Raw genomic sequence first — 24,598 nt, forward strand, 5'->3', positions numbered from 1 at the left:
TGGTACATCGTGTGCTTATAAATGTGATACTGGATACCAAACTACAGATCTTACAAAGTTAACCTGTCTAGAAAGTGGCATGCTGTCGATAGGTCTTCCTAACTGTTCAGGTATTTCTTCAATAAAAGTTACTACCCAATGATCGAAAAGAAAGCGCAAATTTTATGTGTGATGGCTGGCCTTCAGTGCTTTGGCGGGTCTCAGAAATATTCGTACGATCTTAAAATCATTCAAGAAAACTAAATTACAGTTGGTCAAAAAATGAAATGTAACAAAATGTAGGGCGAGGATGGAATGCTGTTGAAACTTGGTAAGATAGGAAGTGGAAATGCACCACCACCCTCGATTTTGCAATTCTTTCTTTTAAAGTAGTAAAATGGTGTCCAATGTCTTCAGTGACTCAAGGTCCAAGAATCTTATTGTCAAACTAGATTTTGAATGCTTCCAGACACGTTGCTTTTGGCATCCATGAAAATAAATTGTTTACTCTTTAAATTTGTTAATGATAGATGATTTTTCTCATGTCGTTTTATTGCTACATCCGGCATGTACGGGTTCGGGCAAATCATGATAACCAGATTCTTGAAATGTCATTGACATGTGATTGTATTTCGACTAGTTGGTAAATGTTCCATTCCCAAAGATGTCCTAATGTCAGTTGACTTCTCCCCAGTCTGTGCATGCTGTTAGCGTCATTTTCAGCAAGAAGAGTGACATACTGTATATTTATTTCGTATACTAATAAATTGAATGTCTAATTCATATACAATATTTCTGTTTCCTTCTTCCCATTTATGATTGATAGTTGTGACCTGCTCTATACCTGAGGACTTCCCGCCAAATGTCATTGCAATAGTAGATGACTGTTCATCTGGATCTATCATAGAATATGGTACATCGTGTGCTTATAAATGTGATACTGGATACCAAACTACAGATCTTACAAAGTTAACTTGTCTAGAAAATGGAACACTGTCGATCGATCTTCCTACCTGCACAGGTATTTCTTTAGTCAAAGTTACAACCCAATGACCGGAAAGAAAGCGCGAAGTTGACGTGCAATGGCTGGCATTCAGTACTTTGACGGGTCTCAGAAATATTCGTACATTATTCAAATTATTCAAGAAAAGTATAGTGAAAGTGAATAAAGCAACATCGATTGAAGCACTGTCATTCATTCAATTGTTCCTAGGCGACATAAGCTGACGATTTATCCAATTCTATAACCAACGAAAGCGCATCACTTTCTATTTTGTTCCTTTTTTCTTGATGTAACAAAATAGCGTAATTTGTCGACATATATTATGATCTTAGAACATGTAGAAGACTACTCAGAACGATTTTGAAAATGGACATATTATTCTTAATTTAAGCGACAAAGAGAAGGTGGTGATTTTAAAAGGTATTTTTCATTGTTGTTTAGTTGCCACGTGTGGGACAATTATGATATCTCGATAACTAAATTCTGACCTGTAATTCCTTTTCGTCTAGTTGTGAATTGTTCCATCCCCGATGTCTTCCCGTCTCATCTGAGCGCAGTGAACATCGAATGTTCTTCTGGAGCTACTGTAGAATATAATACATCATGTACATATGAGTGTGATACTGGATACATGACGACGGGTCCTACCTCTTTATCATGTGCAGAAAGTGGGGAGCTGACAATGGACCTTCCTAATTGCACAGGTGATTGTTTAGTCAACGATTGCTTATTGATTAGAACTTTGAAAGTAATTTGAAAGTAGATTGATCGTGGTATCAGTTACCAATAAGGAACCCTCAAACTATGTAAAATACACACACATCAAATAAAAAAAGCTGAGTCAATTCGACTAGATTGAAGAAGTTGTTGAGGTCTAGCTCTAGAAATAATTTTGAAGGTACAGACCAGTTCCTTGACCTTTTGCGCTTCTTCACCCTTTAGCCCAATGGTTTAAGCGTGTGATAGGAAAGCCACAAATCACGAATTTACGAAAGTTAATCATGCTAGACCTGATAATCACGAGACGTGTAAGAATATCTCGGTGCAGAAAGCTGTCTTGCAGAACATTGCAGTCATTGTTATAAGTACGAGAAAGATTAGAAAGCCAAAGCAAGATTTCCTTATTTCAAATTATCTTTCCTCCTCGGTGTTACGTTCATTCTGCAAGTAAAGTAACACGCCAATAACATTTCTTAACCTAGGAAAATATTGCCGTCAGTTTGATATTTCAAGGAAAAAGAAGATTAGAAAAGCCATGCGTGGCACATTTTCTAATTTCTATTTTACTTTAATTCATCCTCAGTGTACGCATGTCGTGATTAACACTTTGTTTCACCAAGAACAGTAACATGTCAGTATGATTAAATCGAACGTCTTCATTTAGACTATTTCTGTTTCCTTCTTCCCCTTTACGATTGATAGTTGTGACCTGCTCTATACCTGATGATTTCCCGCCAAATGTCATTGCAATATTAGATGACTGTACATCTGGATCTATCATAGAATATGGTACATCGTGTGCTTATGAATGTGATACTGGATACCAAACTACAGATCTTACAAAGTTAACTTGTCTAGAAAATGGAACACTGTCGATCGATCTTCCTACCTGCACAGGTATTTCTTTAGTCAAAGTTACAACCCAATGACCGGAAAGAAAGCGCGAAGTTGATGTGCAATGGCTGGCCTTCAGTACTTTGACGGGTCTCAGAAATAATCGTACGATCTTCAAATCATTAAAAAAAAACTAAATAAAAGTTGGTCAAAAATGAAATGTAACATAATCCAGGGGCGAGGATGGAATGCTGTTGAAGCGTGGTAAACAATTGGATTATTCACGATTTAAACATTTGATAGGAAGTGGAAATCCACCACCACCTTCGATTTTGCAATTCTTTCTTTTAAAGTAGTAAAATGGTGTCCATTGTCTTCAGTGACTCAAGGTCCAAGAATCTTACCGGCAAACTAATTTTGGAATGTTTCCAGTTACGTTGCTGTTGGCAGTTATGAAAATTGTTTATTTACTTTTTAGATTTGTCAATATTAGATGATTTTGTCATGTACATGTAGTTTGATTGCTACATCCGGCATGTCCGGGCTCGACGAAATCATATATAACGAAATTCTGACATCTCATTGTCATGTGATTGTATTTCGACTAGTTGTTAACTGTTCCATCCCCGAATATGTCCTAATTTCAGTTGACTTCTCCCCAGTCTGTGCATGCTGTTAGCGTCATTTTCAGCAAGAAGAGTGACATACTGTATATTTATTTCGTATACTAATAAATTGAATGTCTAATTCATATACAATATTTCTGTTTCCCTCTACCCGTTTATGATTGATAGTTGTGACCTGCTCTATACCTGATGACTTCCCGCCAAATGTCATTGCAATAGTAGATGACTGTTCATCTGGATCTATCATAGAATATGGTACATCTTGCGCTTATGAATGTGATACTGGATACCAAACTACAGATCTTACAAAGTTAACTTGTCTAGAAAATGGAACACTGTCGATAGAGCTTCCTACCTGCACAGGTATTTCTTTAGTCAAAGTTACAACCCAATGACCGGAAAGAAAGCGCGAAGTTGACGTGCAATGGCTGGCATTCAGTACTTTGACGGGTCTCAGAAATATTCGTACATTATTCAAATTATTCAAGAAAAGTATAGTGAAAGTGAATAAAGCAACATCGATTGAAGCACTGTCATTCATTCAATTGTTCCTAGGCGACATAAGCTGACGATTTATCCAATTCTATAACCAACGAAAGCGCATCACTTTCTATTTTGTTCCTTTTTTCTTGATGTAACAAAATAGCGTAATTTGTCGACATATATTATGATCTTAGAACATGTAGAAGACTACTCAGAACGATTTTGAAAATGGACATATTATTCTTAATTTAAGCGACAATGAGAAGGTGGTGATTTTAAAAGGTATTTTTCATTGTTGTTTAGTTGCCACGTGTGGGACAATTATGATATCTCGATAACTAAATTCTGACCTGTAATTCCTTTTCGTCTAGTTGTGAATTGTTCCATCCCCGATGTCTTCCCGTCTCATCTGAGCGCAGTGAACATCGAATGTTCTTCTGGAGCTACTGTAGAATATAATACATCATGTACATATGAGTGTGATACTGGATACATGACGACGGGTCCTACCTCTTTATCATGTGCAGAAAGTGGGGAGCTGACAATGGACCTTCCTAATTGCACAGGTGATTATTTAGTCAACGATTGCTTATTGATTAGAAATTTCAAAGTAATTTGAAAGTAGATTGATCGTGGTATCAGTTACCAATAAGGAACCCTCAAACTATGTAAAATACACACACATCAAATAAAAAAAGCTGAGTCAATTCGACTAGATTGAAGAAGTTGTTGAGGTCTAGCTCTAGAAATAATTTTGAAGGTACAGACCAGTTCCTTGACCTTTTGCGCTTCTTCACCCTTTAGCCCAATGGTTTAAGCGTGTGATAGGAAAGCCACAAATCACGAATTTACGAAAGTTAATCATGCTAGACCTGATAATCACGAGACGTGTAAGAATATCTCGGTGCAGAAAGCTGTCTTGCAGAACATTGCAGTCATTGTTATAAGTACGAGAAAGATTAGAAAGCCAAAGCAAGATTTCCTTATTTCAAATTATCTTTCCTCCTCGGTGTTACGTTCATTCTGCAAGTAAAGTAACACGCCAATAACATTTCTTAACCTAGGAAAATATTGCCGTCAGTTTGATATTTCAAGGAAAAAGAAGATTAGAAAAGCCATGCGTGGCACATTTTCTAATTTCTATTTTACTTTAATTCATCCTCAGTGTACGCATGTCGTGATTAACACTTTGTTTCACCAAGAACAGTAACATGTCAGTATGATTAAATCGAACGTCTTCATTTAGACTATTTCTGTTTCCTTCTTCCCCTTTACGATTGATAGTTGTGACCTGCTCTATACCTGATGATTTCCCGCCAAATGTCATTGCAATATTAGATGACTGTACATCTGGATGTATCATAGAATATGGTACATCGTGTGCTTATGAATGTGATACTGGATACCAAACTACAGATCTTACAAAGTTAACTTGTCTAGAAAATGGAACACTGTCGATCGATCTTCCTACCTGCACAGGTATTTCTTTAGTCAAAGTTACAACCCAATGACCGGAAAGAAAGCGCGAAGTTGATGTGCAATGGCTGGCCTTCAGTACTTTGACGGGTCTCAGAAATAATCGTACGATCTTCAAATCATTAAAAAAAAACTAAATAAAAGTTGGTCAAAAATGAAATGTAACATAATCCAGGGGCGAGGATGGAATGCTGTTGAAGCGTGGTAAACAATTGGATTATTCACGATTTAAACATTTGATAGGAAGTGGAAATCCACCACCACCTTCGATTTTGCAATTCTTTCTTTTAAAGTAGTAAAATGGTGTCCATTGTCTTCAGTGACTCAAGGTCCAAGAATCTTACCGGCAAACTAATTTTGGAATGTTTCCAGTTACGTTGCTGTTGGCAGTTATGAAAATTGTTTATTTACTTTTTAGATTTGTTAATATTAGATGATTTTTGTCATGTACATGTAGTTTGATTGCTACATCCGGCATGTCCGGGCTCGAGGAAATCATATATAACGAAATTCTGACATCTCATTGACATGTGATTGTATTTCGACTAGTTGTTAACTGTTCCATCCCCGAATATGTCCTAATTTCAGTTGACTTCTCCCCAGTCTGTGCATGCTGTTAGCGTCATTTTCAGCAAGAAGAGTGACATACTGTATATTTATTTCGTATACTAATAAATTGAATGTCTAATTCATATACAATATTTCTGTTTCCCTCTACCCGTTTATGATTGATAGTTGTGACCTGCTCTATACCTGATGACTTCCCGCCAAATGTCATTGCAATATTAGATGACTGTTCATCTGGATCTATCATAGAATATGGTACATCTTGCGCTTATGAATGTGATACTGGATACCAAACTACAGATCTTACAAAGTTAACTTGTCTAGAAAATGGAACACTGTCGATCGATCTTCCTACCTGCACAGGTATTTCTTTAGTCAAAGTTACAACCCAATGACCGGAAAGAAAGCGCGAAGTTGATGTGCAATGGCTGGCCTTCAGTACTTTGACGGGTCTCAGAAATAATCTTACGATCTTCAAATCATTTAAAAAAAACTAAATAAAAGTTGGTCAAAAATGAAATGTAACATAATCCAGGGGCGAGGATGGAATGCTGTTGAAGCGTGGTAAACAATTGGATTATTCACGATTTAAACATTTGATAGGAAGTGGAAATCCACCACCACCTTCGATTTTGCAATTCTTTCTTTTAAAGTAGTAAAATGGTGTCCATTGTCTTCAGTGACTGAAGGTCCAAGAATCTTACCGGCAAACTAATTTTGGAATGTTTCCAGTTACGTTGCTGTTGGCAGTTATGAAAATTGTTTATTTACTTTTTAGATTTGTTAATATTAGATGATTTTTGTCATGTACATGTAGTTTGATTGCTACATCCGGCATGTCCGGGCTCGAGGAAATCATATATAACGAAATTCTGACATCTCATTGTCATGTGATTGTATTTCGACTAGTTGTTAACTGTTCCATCCCCGAAGATGTCCTAATTTCAGTTGACTTCTCCCCAGTCTGTGCATGCTGTTAGCGTCATTTTCAGCAAGAAGAGTGACATACTGTATATTTATTTCGTATACTAATAAATTGAATGTCTAATTCATATACAATATTTCTGTTTCCCTCTACCCGTTTATGATTGATAGTTGTGACCTGCTCTATACCTGATGATTTCCCGCCACATGTCATTGCAATAGTAGATGACTGTACATCTGGATCTATCATAGAATATGGTGCATCGTGTGCTTATAAATGTGATACTGGATACCAAACTACAGATCTAACAAAGTTAACTTGTCTAGAAAGTGGAACACTGTCGATCGATCTTCCTACATGCACAGGTATTTCTTTAGTCAAAGTTACAACCCAATGACCGGAAAGAAAGCGCGAAGTTGATGTGCAACGGCTGGCCTTCAATAATTTGACGGGTCTCAGAAATATTCGTACGATCTTCAAATTATTTAAGAAAATATAGTGAATGTGAATAAAGGAACATCGATTGAAGCATTGTCAATCATTCAATTTTTATTGTTCTTAGGTGACATAAGCTGACGATTTAATCATTCTATAACCTACGGAAATGCATCACTTTCTATTTTTGCTCTTTTTTCTAGATGTAACAAAAAGCGTATATTGTCGATACATGATCTTAGAACATGTAGACGACGACTACCAAGAAAGATTTTAAAAGTTCACATATTATTCTTAAAAGCGAAAAAGATAAGGTGTAATTTTAAAACGTTTTTTCATTGTTGTTTTATTGCTACACACGGGACAATTATGATATATCGATAACTAAATTCTGACCTGTAATTCCTTTTCGTCTAGTTGTGAATTGTTCCATCCCCGATGTCTTCCCGTCACATCTGAGCGCAGTGAACATCGAATGTTCTTCTGGAGCTACCGTAGAATATGATACATCATGTACCTATGAGTGTGATACTGGATACATGACAACAGATCCTGCATCATTATTATGTGCAGAAAGTGGGGAGCTGACAATGGACCTTCCTAATTGCATAGGTAATTATGCATTCATAAATAAGCTATTTACACATGATAAATGCTCAAGTACCTCAAACTTTACCAATTTATGTTGGTGTCCACTTCGGCATGGGTATCAATTAATTAGTTTCCTAGTTGTGAATTTAAAGGAGAATGAAACTCTTGGAGCAAGTTAGCTTTTGTGAAAGCAGAAAAATCAAAGAATAAGATCAACAAAAGTTTGAGTAAAATAGGACTAGCAATAGAAGAGTATGAGCATTTGAATGTCGAGATCACTAATGCTATGGAGATCCTCATATTGGCAATGCGACCAAGATCTATGATGTCACAGATGAACAACTCTCCCCTTTTGGACACTGAAAATATACCCCAAAACATCTCTTTTTGCTCATATTCTAATCATATGACAAAACGATTCATCAATGATATAATGTTGTGAAACCTCTGTACTTGTCCTCTCATAAAGAGAACACCACACCTTGTGATAGACCATAGACCTATCTTAATAGCTCCATGGATAGACTCTATAAAAGTGAGAAATATAAGTGAAATAAGTACTAAAGTAATAAGGGAGTTGTACGTGTGTGACATCACAGATCTTGGTCGCATTGCCAATGGGAAGATCTACATGGCATTAGTGATCTCAATATTCAAATGCTCATAACTTTCTTATTATTCATTCAATCTTCCTCAAACTTTCAACAATATGTTTCTTTGATTTTTCTCTTTTATATGGATTCAGCTGGTTTCAAGGGTTTCATTCTCCTTTAAGACTTGGATATGGATCCCGAGGTTGTACCAGATAACTAAGATTCTATTCTGCAGAGAAATGAGTGCGTCAAGTTCCAGCTATCATGAAATCTTTTCTACTCTGCGTAAATTATCCGTGCTTCCTCATTTGATCAGTGGCGTAGCAAGCAGAGGGGGGCAATCTGCCCCCCTGGCGATGCTCGCGCTTCGCTCTCGCATCAGTTGTTTAGATAGATACCCATCAAGTTCATGGTCACAATAAATGTATTATAATTTTAAGGTTTAGGTTGGAATATCAAAAAGGTTCAGCTCGCGCTTCGCTCTCTCATAAAGTGGTTAGTTAGATAGCCATTCTGTTCATACCAAAAGTGCTCAGAATGTCCAAATTTTAGATCAGATCAGGCCTACCAAATTTGTTCAGCTCGCGCTTCGCGCTCGCATCAGTTGTTTAGATGGATACCCATCCTGTTCATAGTCACAAAAGAATGTCAGTTTTGGGGTTGGAATAACAAAAATTTTGAGCTCGCGCTACGCGCTCGCATACCCTGTTTCGTTAGATGCCCATCCTATTCAAGATGACCAGAAGTGCTTAGAACGTCAAAATTTTACGTCAGAAAATCAATATTTTTTTTTTTAGCTCGGACTTCGCGCTTGCATCATTATTGTTTAGATAGATACCCATCCCGTCCATGGTAACACAAAGTGTATTAGAATATCAAATTTTGGGTCGGGTCTTTATCAACAATTTTCAGCTCGCGCTACGCGCTCGCATAAAATGTTTAGTTTAGATACCCATTCTGTTTATGATTAGATGCCCAGCCTATTCATGATGACCAGAAGTGCTTAGAACGTCAAAATTTTACGTCAGAAAATCAATATTTTTTTTTTAGCTCGGGCTTCGCGCTTGCATCATTATTGTTTGGATAGATACCCATCCCGTCCATGGTAACAAAAAGTGTATCAGAATATCAAATTTTGGGTCGGGTCTTTATCAACAATTTTCAGCTCGCGCTACGCGCTCGCATAAAATGTTTAGTTTAGATACCCATTTTGTTTATGATTAGATGCCCAGCCTATTCATGATGACCAGAAGTGCTTAGAACGTCAAAATTTTACGTCAGAAAATCAATATTTTTTTTTAGCTCGGGCTTCGCGCTTGCATCATTATTGTTTAGATAGATACCCATCCCGTCCATAATTGTAACAAAAAGTGTATTAGAATATCAAATTTTGGGTCGGATCTTTATCAACAATTTTCAGCTCGCGCTACGCGCTCGCATGAAATGTTTAATTTAGATACCCATTCTGTTTATGGTTAGGCTAGAACATCAAAAATTTTCACATCAATTGTTTAAATAGATACCCATCCTACTTGATGACCCAAAGTGCTTATAATGTCAAAATTTCAGGTCAGGTTCGCTCGCAATTAAAAAAATAAATCTTAAGCGATACAGCGTATCTAGCCCCCTCGAAATTATTGTCTCATTACGCCAATGCTTTTCACATCGTGATATGACCGGGAAAACTTTTGGCTCTTGCCCCCCCCCCCCTGCCACCGACCCCTGTTACACCCCTATATTTTCTTTGCACATTTGTTATTTACAGTTGTGACCTGTTCGATTCCTGACGCCTTCTCGCCATATGTTAGTGCAACAGAAAGTCAATGTTCATCAGGATCTATGATAGAATATAATACATCCTGTACCTATGAATGCGATACCGGATACAGGATAACTGGTGCTGCAACATTATTATGTTCGGAAGGTGGGCAGCTGTCTGGAAACCTTCCAAACTGCACAGGTGATTATATAATATTTAAAAATCAAGTCGTCTGCAGGTTAATCGTCATGACCTTTCTTTTTGTTACCAATTTGCCAAACAGTATGATTATTATTATTTGTTTGGCGTCACCTGTGCCTGGGAGGCGAATAGCGAACTGAATTTCTATAACCCGCAGGTCTCTCCTCCCGATATAACTGATTGGGGGGAGTGCAGGTGGACCACTACACCGGGGTTTCCCCCTACTCTTATACGAATTCTGCAGTGGGTTCTTAAACATGCAAAGGTGGTGACTCTCCTATACACGGGGCCTCCATTTAACGTCCTATCCGAGGGACGAAGTGTTTTCCATTGTAACATAGCCTGCATCTATGAAACATGGGAGAGACGTTTACACACAACGAACTGGTTTCAGTCATCCGCCCGGGGTGGACTCGAACCCACGATCATTGGTTCGACCGGCGGACGCGTTACGCAGACGAGCCAATAACGCCCTATATTGACAAATCATTATGATGTATAATGCTTTAAAAAATATATACATGATTTGTGAATTAATACATAAATTTTAGCAGTTGTATAGCTATTGATATATATGACAAAACTCCAAAGTAAGTGTAGTAATATGCTTTATTTCAGACGTTACGTGTATCATTCCCGATGACTTTCCATCACATCTTAGTTCAGTCGATGGCAACTGTTCACCAAGATCTTCCATCGGCTACAACACCACTTGTACTTTTGTATGTGATACTGGGTATAATCTGGTAGGATCCAATTTAGTGTCCTGCACTGGAAGTGGAGCTTTATCGGCCGAATTGCCAAGTTGTGCAAGTAAGTTTTATTAATGATATTCCAAATCTCTTTTTGTTTGGGTAACTCCCGTACGAACGTCTAAGTTAATCTAATTAGTCATAGTGACTGACCTTATACAAGACAGTAATTGGAATTGCGCCTTTTGAGACAATAGCCGAGGGGGGGGGGGGCGTTTCACAATCGCGCGACCATAAGTCATATTATGTTCTAACCATTAGCATAAGTCTTAATGTCTGGCTTCACCTTTGTCTAATATAAATGAGATATAATTGATGCAATCAAATATGAAAGGGTAGTAATGAAATTAAATATATGCCACTGCATAATGAGAAAGCAACATCCATACTTTGTAAGATATAGTTCAGATAATATATAAAATTATGCGTATAGAGTGGTAGATGTCCTAGAAAAAATAGTAATGTGGTAATGTTAACAACTTATCTAAGATATTATAATACTAAAACCCCACTTTCATTCATATTGTAGATGTCTTGTGTGACGTGCCATCGACTTTTGACTCTGTCACGTCAACATGCGATGTTGGGTCAACGGTCACGTACAGTACTTCCTGTGAATTTTCATGCACTTCCGGTGTCATTGAGAGTGGAAACGCAGAACGGTTCTGTCGCGCAGATGGCACATTTTCTGGCAACGACCTCACTTGCGCAGGTATTACATTTGTTTGTTTTCTACTACTACTACTACTACTACTATTACTACTAATACTACTACTACAACTACTACTACCCCTACTACTACCACAACCACAACCATTACCACCACCACCACTTCTACTATTACTAGTTTACTACTATTCCTTCCTCTGCTACTCTTACTAATAGTACTTCTTCTACTAATATTGCTACTGCTGCTATTACTACTAGAAGTAGAAGTAGTAATAGTAGTAGTAGTAGTAGTAGTAGTAGTAGTAGTAGTAGTAGTAGTAGTAGTAGTAGTAGTAGTAGTAGTAGTAGTAGTAGTTAGTACTCAGTAGTAGTAATAGTAATACTGGTAGTAGTAGAAGTTTAAAATTATCATCAATAACGTTCATATGAATATATATTTTATAACATTTAATTGGACTATTCATGTATATTAATCAAATTTTAACATCCTCCCTATTGCATTTACCCTGATAAGTTTTTCTTGCTTAAAATATATCGTACTATCAATCTATCAATATGTCAATATATAAAATCTAATTTTGCCAATTCAAATGTCTACATTTTGTTATGTTCCACGACAGAGGTTATGTGCAACATTCCAGTCTATTCTACTCCGCTTTCGTCTTCCCAGTGCCATTCCGGAGGCCGTGTAGCTGTCGGGACACTTTGCCAATTTAATTGTGAAAGTGGTGACATCACTCAACCCGCTAACATCATCTGTACTAATACAGGTCAACTGCAGAATGACATTCCACAATGTCCAGGTGAGAAAATTGTCAATATTGGCGTTTCCATCTCAACTTCGATCGATGTGCTTGGTGTGTTGAGGTCTATTCCCCGACCATAGTGAGAATGATGCAGAACTATAGTGGTGCATGCATTTCGTAATCCTTTATGCTCGATTGTTTCGACCCGGTGTCGGCAATGTTCCTGTCAAATTTCTTAATGTCCCAATTGGATCCCCGGAATGGAGGGCAGTGGGCGGGTAGCTATAGAGTAGAACTCATACCATGCTATCAGCATTAGATATTAAAACATTGGCATTCACATTCAGCCCTTTTGACCCGCTCAGTGTTTTTGCGATGGTCAGATTTTTGTTCCATCATGTGATCATTGGTCACCCTATATGTCCACGTGCAATTGAAAACTCTCTAATAACAGTATAGTACATTGGCCGAGTGGTCTCGGCGCCTGAATACACACATAAAATCCGGGGCTCGATTTCCGCAACGGCATCTATGTCATTTAGCATCGCATTTTATCGTTGTTTGACTCTTTATCAAAAAAACGAAAATGTTATATGCATTGCTGGTACTAATGTTTGCAAATGTTGAAGAAAATGAGTAAAAACTCTACAAAACAATTGGCTTATGACCCGGCATAGCCACACTAGTTTCATTCAGTTATGTTGTATTTTATTTTATATCTAGAGACGTGTGGTTCGGCAGTGTGTAGCGAAAGCCAGTACTGTGGATCTAATGACACATGCCGCTGTGTAAGGGGTTCTTTGACAGCACAAGCGGTGTGTTCAGGTATGCTGTGTAGTAGACTAGTAATATTGACTGAAAATTTTGAATCATTTTAACACTCCTATTCTAATATGGAAGATGTGATTGCTTAAGGAGATGCCATAGGATTTTATAGATTTTGCTATTCGTGCTTTTTTATTTGAGTAAGAAAGATTCAAAGAGTATTTAAAATATGACAATAATAAAAAAAAAAAGAATATTCATCCAAATTTGGACGAAAACATGCATAATGCAGACCGTATGCATGATATGGAAAGAAATATTCAGACGTTTCTGTCAGAAGCGTTAATCATAATCATATATAGGAATTACTGATTACTATCTAAAAAGGAACCGCTGTTAAGGCGTATGATATCTTTTTACGAGGTATTTACTTTGATTTTGATACACATAGAATCATAGACAGTAAAGAACCATAAAATACAGAATTGCATCACACTCTGATTCGAAGACGGGAGTTAATACATCGTGACATCAAAATAATGTTTGTGAAGGGGGTGGGGGTGGGATGCTCATGTCGATATAGAATTTCATTAATTGTAATTTTCTATTAACGAGTGTATACTTATAAAACACAATTTATTTTTATCTTATATACGACATATTCGGAAATCATACTTAATCCATCTGGACAGCTTAATGTGTATCTTATTCTAACTTGCTGATTTTCTTGTGAATTTGTATAATATGCAAGGATTACCTATATGTTATTCTAGATTCATGCAGAGGCGCCTGTTCCATCAATGAAATATGTGCTGCTAATAGTGTGGCCAGGGTATCCGCTTGTGACTGCGCCCCAGGAAAAGTTCGAGAAATGGACAACAATCAGTGTCTCGGTACGTATATGAGGGCGTCGTTACACAAAGGTTAGCGATTAATTGCGAAATGAAACGACCAATCAAGATCATCATTGCATGCGCATTTTGCCAACTAGACTGACTATGAACCAATCAGAATTGTTCTTTGAACTTAGCGATCGATCGCTAACCTTTGTGTTAAGTAACCCTGGTGAAGGACTATGTATCCCTGGGAAAATATCCATTGTAATGAAAGAAGAAGCTATCCAATCACATCGTGAAGACATCGTAGATTGTATGGGTATCCTACGATCAGTGCAAAGGCATCGTATGATATCTGTACAATATCTGTACCACATCTGTTGGGTTATGCCTTCGGCCGTCTACTATGCCCATCTCATGAAATAGTATGCTAATAATACTGGTAATCCTAAACAGGATTGTCAGATGTCAATTTCATCTCGGGAACAGACATGCCTTTGGTTGAATCAGTTCATGCTTCATCATTTCCATTCGATTGTCATTTCTTGATAAGATGCCGTTAATCTGGAGGGAACCATTACGGTGCTGGAGATCAACGGCTCGGAAGCCATATTCTCTGAAGAACTGGGAAACACAGGTAGCTCAGAGTTCCAGCAAATTGAGTCAACATTTTCACAACAGGTAATGCTACGTTGAGATCCAGTTTTCAAAACGCGCGTAGCTACTGAAAGGAGCAATGCCTTTATTATGTTTATTATTGATGCGAATGTATGGGATCGATATGAGCCAAGTAATATGACGTCGTATATCCTGGTTGGAAAGCTATGTTTAATGATGTCAAAATTAATATATTCCTATATAAGCTTCGCCAACATGAGTATCGCATATATTCCCGTAACACAAATTAATGAGATCAATTAAGAATATGAAATAACACATCCGATTTCTAAGAGGTCAGACTTCTAAAGCCAAAAATACTCTTGATTAGCATTTGAATGTATCGATTAATCATTATTTTCGTGAAATGGAGCCCTGGTAATAAAAGTATAGTGTTCAATACGTAACCATTCGGGAACGAGGGAGTAGGAGGGTATAAAAAAGGTCAAATACCTCTTATCTTGTTCTTATATTATTGTTACCATTCCAAGATCATGTCGACCATTGGGTCAGTCAATCACAGCATCGATGACGTCACTATTATCAGTATCACGAGCGGCAGTTTGATAATCACCTACAGACTCGTCTTTGCGACAGCACCCGAATCTAACCCGGAAGTACTTGCTGACGAGCTGAGTATGACCTTAAAGCAGCACCTAGACAGTAATAACGGAATACTTGATTCTACCACAAGTACTATCTACCAGGTGGATCGTGATGCTCCTTCACTACAAGGCATGTTATAGATTCCTCAATTGATGTTACGCATATAAATCAGGGGCGACCCTAGGTTATTTGTTGGATAGGGTTTCAAATCCCTTTTATCAATGGAAACAGAGGTAATACAGAGTTCTACCGGGAAACTGCCTTCTATTTTTAATAGATTCACATCTTATGTAGATCAACATTTATTACGGTATTTTTCTTTATTTGGTCCCCCTACTTTTTCTCCAATCATTGTGGCAGTTAATACTTTTATGACTCGTTCATTGATTGTTATGATTATAACTTTCGTTACCATGACTACAAACTGTTCTGCTACTTTTGTTTGATTAAGATCACGACAATCAAAATTTTGTACGCAGTGATAGGCATAATCATCATGAGCAGCATCATCACCGTCATTACAATCCTAACGATTTATTTCAAGAATTATATAAAATTACAAAGTATATGGCACAGTATTAATTTAATTGTTTAAAAGAAGGTGTAAAATATATGTACTAATACTTACACCGTTGGTTGATCAGATTAGTCAATGAGATCGGTATCATTTTTTCGGTAACTATTCACATGCTAATTGAGTTGGGGTTTTGCCTATTCGATGAAAAAAAAAACTTTGTTTGATTTCTCCCAGATACTTTTGTAACCTTATATGATTAAATTCTTCAAACTTACTTGATATGCAAAATGTATAAATACTAATGATTTCTCATTATGTCACAGTTTTGACAATGGACGAATGTTCAGATCCCAATTCAAATGATTGTTCTTCAAACGCAATTTGCATCAACCACGACTTGGCAGGTGGGTTCACATGCAAATGTTTACCCGGATACCGTGACCTCTACCCTGAAGTACTTCCTGGTCGTTTCTGTTTTACAAGTAAGTAAAAAGTCATCACAAACTTTTATTTGGAAAAGAAAAACATTTGATACAAAACTGGGCCTCAGATTATTATTAATTTTTTTAGCCTTTTGTCACTCTTTTTTATGCAAATGGGTTCAAACACTGGCAACTGCCAAAACTTACCAAAAAGGCAGAGAATCTAATTAAATATGGGGCTAATAGCAACATAACGCTTCAATGCATTAAGTATCCAAGTAATTATGATAAAACTCTCTAGAATGGTACAGTTAAAGGGATGGTCCAGGCTGGATATATTAATATCTCAATAAATAGAGTAAAATTTACAAAGCAAAATACTTAAAATTTCATCAAAATCGGATAACAAATAACGAAGTTATTGAATTTGAATAAAGATATACATTATTCTGGTGAAACAGTTGTAGGTATGTATTCATGAATATTCATTAGGTGGGATGATGATGTCCTATCCCCACTTGTTCTTTTGTATTTTATTATATGAAATTAGGTTTATTAAAACATGTTCTACCAAGAACTAAAACAATTGGATTGACAACTGATTAAGTGCATTAGTTATTTTACCGCAACTTATTTCATCATAATGGCGACACATCATTTGCACATGTATGAACAAATTAAACAATTATGATTTCATGTAATAACATAAAAAAGGAAAGTGAGAATATGACATCATCAGCCCACCTAATGAATATTCATGACGATGTATACATAATTGTTTTCACAAAATGTTAAACTTTAAAATTCAATAACTTCGTTATTTGTTATCCGATTTTGGTGAAATTTTCAGCATTTTGCTTTGTGAATTTTACTCTATTTATTTAGATATAAATATATTCAGCCCGGACCATCCCTTTAAGTATTCTAAAGAGGATTAAACCTTCAGGAAGTAGACTCGTTAGTCGGTTCTAAATGCGCAGTGAAAATGCTGTAGGGAGCAGATCAGGGGCCCGTTTCATAAAAGGACTTGCAACTGTTGTAACCTTGCAATAATGGCAACTACCATGGTAACAGGACTCAGCAGCCAATCATAATCAAGGTTACCATGGTAGTTGTCATTATGGCAAAGTTACAACATTTGCAAGTCCTTTATGAAACAGGCCCCTGATCGTACGTACTGCTGATGATCTGGCCAGTGATTGTGACGTATGATACTGTATGTGTAAGTACATGGTTCATAATTATGCGCAGTCAGGATACACACAACAAACGTAACTGTCGAACGTGCTTGGAGAACAAGGTCTCTTTTAAAGAATTCAAATGAATTAAAAGTTCTTACTAAACGCACAGTTTTTAACTTTCTTCTCATTTCCCTAGATCATTCTGAGAATTCTGATCCTGGTAAGTAACTATTTCGACAGTCTATTTTTATTAAATGCAAATGATAGAGCTACTTTTTTTCAAATATTTTCTTTTATTTTTGACTTTTTAATCATCCAAACCTACTTTGAATCAAATTCAAAGTAGGTTTGGATAGATCTATTTCGTTTTCACCAAAGTACATATAGTATGCAGGAATATCTCAGAAGGCCCGTTTAAAAAAAATCAACTGTAAATCAATCCATTTTGGCATGAGATGGTTTGTTCTTAAGTTACACAGGACGTAACGTACAACTGGTGAAGTTTCTTTGGATCATTGATATCAGACAATCAGTCATTTTATTTTCCAATCAACGACGGTTTAAATCCAAGTATATGAATGAATGTAAAATTCAGTCTTAGAGGTTCACACCAGTCATGCTAGAGACAATATGGTTTCTGGACATAGTATGTCCTAAGGAAAAGAATCAGTCTTGCATCAGATGGGTAAATGTATTCGTAACATACTAGACTTCTTCTCAAAGGGAAAATTGACACAAAAAATGCTCTAATAAGTGATAACGTTTTACTTTATACCTAGGCTGAATATTTTGATCATGATGCCTCTCGGAATACCTGCCCTGCAAGAATAAAACATTTGATCATTATCATCTAGCTCCAATTTAAATAATAAGCCCTTAGTTCCAAGGCACGATTAAGCTCCATTCAAAAATGTATTAAAGCTTGCTTCGAAACCATTGTATCCATGACAAGTAGGACATTCTTGCATTGACTCAACAGTGGTAGTCACTGGGGTACTACTGTATCAAGTTACACAACACCATACTGTGTCATTATGTTTTCTATGCCTACATATATATATATATAGATGATCCGGTAACTGGAAAAGCAATGTACCTGGCTATTGGGATAGTCTGTGGTGTTTTCATCGTGATCGTAGTCATTGTCCTTCTAGGCAGTCGGGCCTACGTGAACTCAAGGTGGAGAAAGTATTACGAGGAAAGCGTGAATAACCCTACGACATCCGAGACTTACAGTGTTAGTTTTACCTTTTACAACAATTACACATTACAATTAGATTATTAAATTCTTATATAATCAAGTTTTCTATATGAGTTAGCTGCATTTAGCAGTCGTACAGTGTTCCTCTCTTATTAAGAATGATGCTTTTGTGTCAAATCATGAGGAGAATGGCAAATTGCTTACATACATGTACTTGCCAAGTTGTGTCATTTTGGTTTAGCATCCCGACTGCTTTTATAGACAGTCCTGATCAAATAATGCCCATTTATTTTGTCAATGAACTATTTCTATTGCTCAACTGGTCTCTTGATATGTTGTGACTGTTGAATGACCAACTTGTGTAGGCCTTATCTAGTGCTAGTGGAGCAAATTATAAGGCACTCTGTAAGGGCAAGAAGAGGGCACCATACCAAATACCCTATAGATTGGATTTGATAATGGTATAGCCCTCAATGTTTTTTTTCCTATGGATGTAACATGTTAAAGTTACATTGCTACGAGATGTATGGCACGACTATTCTGAATAACTTTACAAAGAACAATGTTAAACTGTCTTTTGAAAAGGTATTTGTACAAGCTATAGATTTTTAGAAAGGAATATCTCAACTATTTCCCCCAAAATATTATCCTTATAGAGAAAATATCCATACCTTGATAGCTACCAAATCGAACTCAATGGAGGCTTGTTTGACGAAGTAAAGAGCACACAGCCACGAGATCACCCATTGTATGTAAACTACTCGCGAACAAACGCTGGAAATGGTAAAAGGACGTCAAGAAGGAAAGATTTGACTTCCAACTCTGAGGCTCCGAAGTTTTCCTCTGACGGTCCGACTTATTCTTCAGCTGGAACGGACACCAATCTTGATTATTCAAAAGCAATATCAACCAATGGTTATCATGGGTATGGCGGACAACATCTACATTACCCTTACCATAATGGGATAGTGATAAAAGACCATTTGCCGCAGACGAAAAGACTGAAGACGAACGGAGGAGTAGGGAGGTATTCATCAACAAAACCCAGAGGCCACATGGGACATGGAGACCATCTACCTTTAGATGCGCCACATAGAGCTACGTAAGTTTTTTAAAATTATGTTCACAATGTAATTTATGTGACGTGGTAAGGCAATACCTGAATTGTATGGATACTAGGATAGCGTACCACAGACTCGAATAGATATTAACTGTTTTCTCGTTGAGATTCGGACTGTGCCATGACAATTAATGACTTAACCAGAAAATACAGTTTGCATAATTTTGCACGATTTGAAGAAAAGGAAGAAAAAAAAAGAATCATTATCTGATTGATTTTCTAAAAAACATATCATTTATTCTCGCTGTGCTATCTAAATGTTATGGCTTGTTACGATCGTCTGCGTTCGCGGAGCGGGGATGGCCGCACCCTTTCGAGAAAACCGGGGAAGCTTTTCTCGAAAGGGTGGGTTGAGGGAGGGGAGTCAAAATAACGCACCTTTTCGAGACAACCGGGGGAGCTTTTCACGAAAGGCAGTGCTGAGTAGCCTCTTGTACCAGTTGTTTATTTGTGTGTCTGTGTAAATTTGTGCGAGGGTATTGAGACCACATAGGAGGTGAGGTTGTGTGTATTGGTGTGTGGGGGTGCATTATGTTTAATCCTTGGAACACTTCAACGGACATTTGCATTAAAAAAGGAAGGAAAGAAGGAAAAAACACAAATTTTGTGCATTTTCATTTAGGCTCATTTATTTTCAATAATCTCGGCGGTGCACGCGTCGACCGGGTTCTACCGTACATGGTAACTAGTTAGTACTAGCTAGCAGCTTGCGAAGGAAAGCCAGTTTCGAAGTAATTGCTTCAGTGGTGTACAGATGAGGGGGGTTTCGGGCGCTTGCCCCCTCCCCAACCCAAAAAATCACGACTAAGAAAAAAAATTAAAGGGAAAGAGAGAAGGGTGAAATACATTTTTTCTGAATATTATGCCATACATAGTTGGATTTTAAAAAAAATAAAAATGTCTAAATTTTTGCTCGCTCACAACTTCTTTTTAAATTTTGCCCGATATGCCATTTCTAGCCCCCTCAAATTCGTTGGCTCATTACGCCACTGGTATGTTTCATTACAATTTAACTCAGAATAGAATACGCTATTTCTCCTAATTCCATTGTTTTATATGATTTTGTGGAATTGTTGGGGGTCTAGAATTACTTTTTAATATGCAATTTTATTCAAAATCACAAAAAACTGCAAACTTTCTTCTTTTTCTCCTAATTATCAGTGGCGTAATGAGCCCAAAAATTTGAGGGGGCAGATATGTCGTATTTGGCAAAATGTACTAAAAGTTGTGAGCGAGCAAGAATTTTTTTTTTATTTAAAAAAAAAAATCAATTTTTGTACCAGATTTTGATCTAAAAATATTCAAAAAATGATATCATATTTCACCTTTCTCTTTTCTTGTCTTTTCTTTTCTTTCATTTCATTTTTTTTTGTCGTAATTTTTTTTTGAGGGAAAGCCCCCCCCCCCCATCTGTGCACCTCTACCAATATAGTCTATTAATATCATATTGTTGTTATTATTTGATGAATAATTTTCATAGAAACGACTGGTTCAGAAAACTATTGAACACAGTCTTTCGTGAAAAGCTCCCCCGGTTGTCCCGAAAAGGTGCGTTTAATTGATTCCCCTCCCTCAACCCACCCTTTCGAGAAAAGCTCCCCCGGTTTTCTCGAAAGGGTGCGGCCATCCCCGCTCCCTCCCCGCTCCGCGAACGCAGACGATCGTAACAAGCCATATGTTATTTATCTTGCGTGCTCATTTTTGAACTCTTTGGTTTTTTTTTTTTTGCAGACTCTGTAGGCACTAGCGTACCTACGGGGGGGGGGGGGGGGGCAGAGGGGACAGACTGCCCCCCTCTGACGAGTCACAACCCATGCAAGGGACATATCCCTGTCCCCCTGACGAGTCTTGAAGACCTTTATTTTTTTTTGCTTGTCAAATTTTTTGGCGGACGAATTTGCCCCCCCTGTGGAAAATCCTATAGGTACGCCACTGTCTGTAGGCATATTATTTTTCAATGCATTCACCAAATCGTCTTTTGCAGATACGTCACACGATTTTGATGCAGCAAGTGGACATCATGGTTCGACGACTGACGACGAGCCAGGTTTTCATCATTGACCATTATGGTCATCGATGGTCAGAGTCATTCATGTCAATGAACAAAGCACGCCAAGCGCAATGGAGGGACTTGGAACACAGTGACGGAATGCCAAACATGAACGAAAAAAGGCCCTTGTATCCACTCTACACCGGTCACCTGCAGTTGACATCTTGTAAATTGATTTTTAATCAAGTCCTTTGGAACGAGATTATTACGTGGATGTTGTTTTTCCCTCGGAATGGGACCAGAATGCAATACGTGCCTAAAGCAGAAGGGTAGACATTTATGATGATGACAAATACTTATGTTCTAACTTCCACTGAGCGGGATCGTGCAAAAAGCTACTGACTTTGATATTACAATGATAATGCATATGAATTCATTAGCTTTCATTACTTTTTCTGATTTATTCTGATTAAAGCATCAATCATTTTGATTGCACAACAGTAACGAAAGCACCACAAAGTAGAAATACATGCAGTAATGAAATAATCATAGTCTTTATGGTGATTAAGAACGTATGTCGCCTAAAAAATACATTTATAATATTCGAGCCTACACTTCGTATAAAAACTTTTTAGTTAAAGTTACACTTGAAAAAAGAATCTTATAACAACTTTTATTTAGTTATAAAAGAAAAAAAGTCAAGTAGTCAAGCAAGCGATAAAAATCAGTGTTAATTCAGTATATATCGTAGATTAAGTTTGGGCAACAAACTTTAGCACAATGGTGTGATCTACGCCAAAAAGTCGGCACACTAAAGACCGCCAATAAATGTACTTATATTTTGGAACGTGTATCAGCTTTCACTTGGTTTAACCATCACCTTTTTAGTCTAATACTCTTTTCGGCTAACTTCAATTATTTTAGCGCCAAGACAGTCCAAATTCCACTTCGTATACCTATTGTTGTTGTTTTTTGCACTTTGTCAAATGAAAATTTGGATCATGAACAGTTCAATCTAATCATACATGTATAGAAAATAAGTGGTGTCAGATCAAGGCGTATTAATAGACGAAACGGTTTTAGCCTACCTGGAAATTCGACAAAATGGTAAATGGGCTATTAAAGTTGTAATAAGATCAAAATGTTAACAAAACAGTTGTAGGCAAACTAGAATTAGACCGCGTGGGTGAAGATCAAACGGGAAGTAGACATGGCCCTGGGAAGCGACCAATTTGACTTCCATTTTGTAGCGAAAACCTTCTTTTTTCTTATTTTTCTTTTCAAATTTAAATCATCATCTCCTGTAAAAAAAAAATCGTTCCCAGGGATCTGGAATTAGACATAAAGTGTGTGCAGATCAAAGAGATCTCTAAGATGTAGACTGGATGCCATTTTGCCGAATGTTTGTCTTGATTCTCAATTGCGGACTTTCTAACAATACTATTTGGCACATGATATTTAATTCTTCATTTAAAAAAAAATAGATAATCTTGTTTTCCACCTCGTTTTGAAGTCGTTACCAGAGAGTGAATATACTTTTCTTTTCAAGCACATTTCGGTTTACTCAAGTACTCGACAAAAAACTCATTACATAATTATTAAAAGTGGTTGATGAAGTGGGATTAGACGAGATGAGAGGAAATAATTATGTTTGAAACAGAATGTGGTTTGATGAATGGAATATTATCATTAAGATACGAAATGTATGGAAAATGATAATATAGAATAATCACTCCTTGGGGGCATTTCATCAACATTATTGTCCGACAAGTTATCGGATCTGACAACTTTTCTCCCTTTTCTTTGGCTGAGAAGCACTGTTACTATGGTAACTGTTTGATAAATCATTCGACAGGTCTTTCAATGAAACGCTCTCATGATGGCCATTTTAAAGTTATTATTATCGTCTTCGGTATAATTTTGTAAAGGTGAATTATGATAGTAATAAAAATAACATTGAAATAGATACATTCGAACTATTACTACTTCTTCAGCTACTACTACTGCTTCTACTTCTACTAATACTACTACTACTACTACTGCTGCTGCTATTTCTAATTCCGCTACTATACTACTACTATTACTACTACTACTACTACTACTACTACTACTACTACTACTACTACTACTACTACTACTACTACTACTACTACTACTACTACTACTACTGCTACGCGTACTACTACTACTACTACTACTACTACTCCTCCTCCTACTACTACTACTACTACTACTACTACTACTACTACTACTACTACTACTACTACTACTACTACTACTACTACTCGTACTACTACTACTACTACTACTACTACTAGTAGTAGTAGTAGTACTACTACTATTAATACTACTACTGCCACCACCACCACAACGACCTATTTTGATAGAGATTTATAACTACGGTATATCAGCGTCTTTATGGCATCTACCATAGCAACATGGATCCGCAGCCAATCACAATGAAGGTTACGTGGTAATTAGCATAATGTCACAGTTACCTTATTTGTAAAAATATAAGGACCCCCTGATGATGATAAAATAGTAATCATGACAACCTCGAAAATTACGTGCGGGGAAACCAGAATCCTATGGCCGGGGGTATCTCTAAAAGCAATTATTAGAGGGCGAAAATAATTAATATCTCAATAAATTAAATAAAATTCACCGAGCAAAATGCCAAAAATGTCAGCAAAGTCTGATGAAAAAATAAGGAAGTTATTAAATTTTTAGGTTCAGCAATATTTTGTGAAAACGGTTATACGTACGTCGTCATGAATATTCATAACATGTCACATCCCCACTTTTTTTTTATTGTGTTACATGGAATAATGACTTTCATTTTTATACGCCCGTCCTACGGGACGAATTATGGTATCACGCTCGGTGTCCGTCCGTCCGTCTTAACTTTTCTTTGTAAACGCGATAACTTCAGTTTAATTCAACC

At 37.0% G+C, this 24,598-nt stretch overlaps 1 protein-coding gene across 2 annotated transcripts in view; it reads left to right on the top strand.

Annotated features, from left to right (window-relative positions):
- The window catches only part of LOC129272136 (sushi, von Willebrand factor type A, EGF and pentraxin domain-containing protein 1-like), a 49,962-nt gene extending 26,342 nt beyond the window's left edge, over positions 1-23,620 (top strand). For both annotated transcript variants that reach the window (XM_064106356.1, XM_064106357.1), the window contains 22 exons: positions 806-1,000; positions 1,492-1,686; positions 2,405-2,599; positions 3,331-3,525; positions 4,017-4,211; positions 4,930-5,124; positions 5,857-6,051; positions 6,784-6,978; positions 7,466-7,660; positions 9,998-10,192; positions 10,811-11,005; positions 11,474-11,656; positions 12,234-12,416; positions 13,083-13,184; positions 13,898-14,017; positions 14,514-14,641; positions 15,109-15,352; positions 16,064-16,222; positions 17,540-17,563; positions 18,411-18,580; positions 19,201-19,646; positions 21,649-23,620. In XM_064106356.1, the coding sequence (XP_063962426.1) occupies positions 806-1,000; positions 1,492-1,686; positions 2,405-2,599; positions 3,331-3,525; positions 4,017-4,211; positions 4,930-5,124; positions 5,857-6,051; positions 6,784-6,978; positions 7,466-7,660; positions 9,998-10,192; positions 10,811-11,005; positions 11,474-11,656; positions 12,234-12,416; positions 13,083-13,184; positions 13,898-14,017; positions 14,514-14,641; positions 15,109-15,352; positions 16,064-16,222; positions 17,540-17,563; positions 18,411-18,580; positions 19,201-19,646; positions 21,649-21,667 (3,923 nt within the window). In that variant the 3' untranslated portion in view covers positions 21,668-23,620. The remainder of the gene's footprint in view (positions 1-805; positions 1,001-1,491; positions 1,687-2,404; positions 2,600-3,330; positions 3,526-4,016; positions 4,212-4,929; positions 5,125-5,856; positions 6,052-6,783; positions 6,979-7,465; positions 7,661-9,997; positions 10,193-10,810; positions 11,006-11,473; positions 11,657-12,233; positions 12,417-13,082; positions 13,185-13,897; positions 14,018-14,513; positions 14,642-15,108; positions 15,353-16,063; positions 16,223-17,539; positions 17,564-18,410; positions 18,581-19,200; positions 19,647-21,648) is intronic.
- The last annotated feature ends 978 nt before the right edge of the window (positions 23,621-24,598 follow it).

This window comes from Lytechinus pictus, chromosome 11 (genome assembly GCF_037042905.1).
Source record: "Lytechinus pictus isolate F3 Inbred chromosome 11, Lp3.0, whole genome shotgun sequence".
NCBI lineage: Eukaryota > Metazoa > Echinodermata > Echinoidea > Temnopleuroida > Toxopneustidae > Lytechinus > Lytechinus pictus.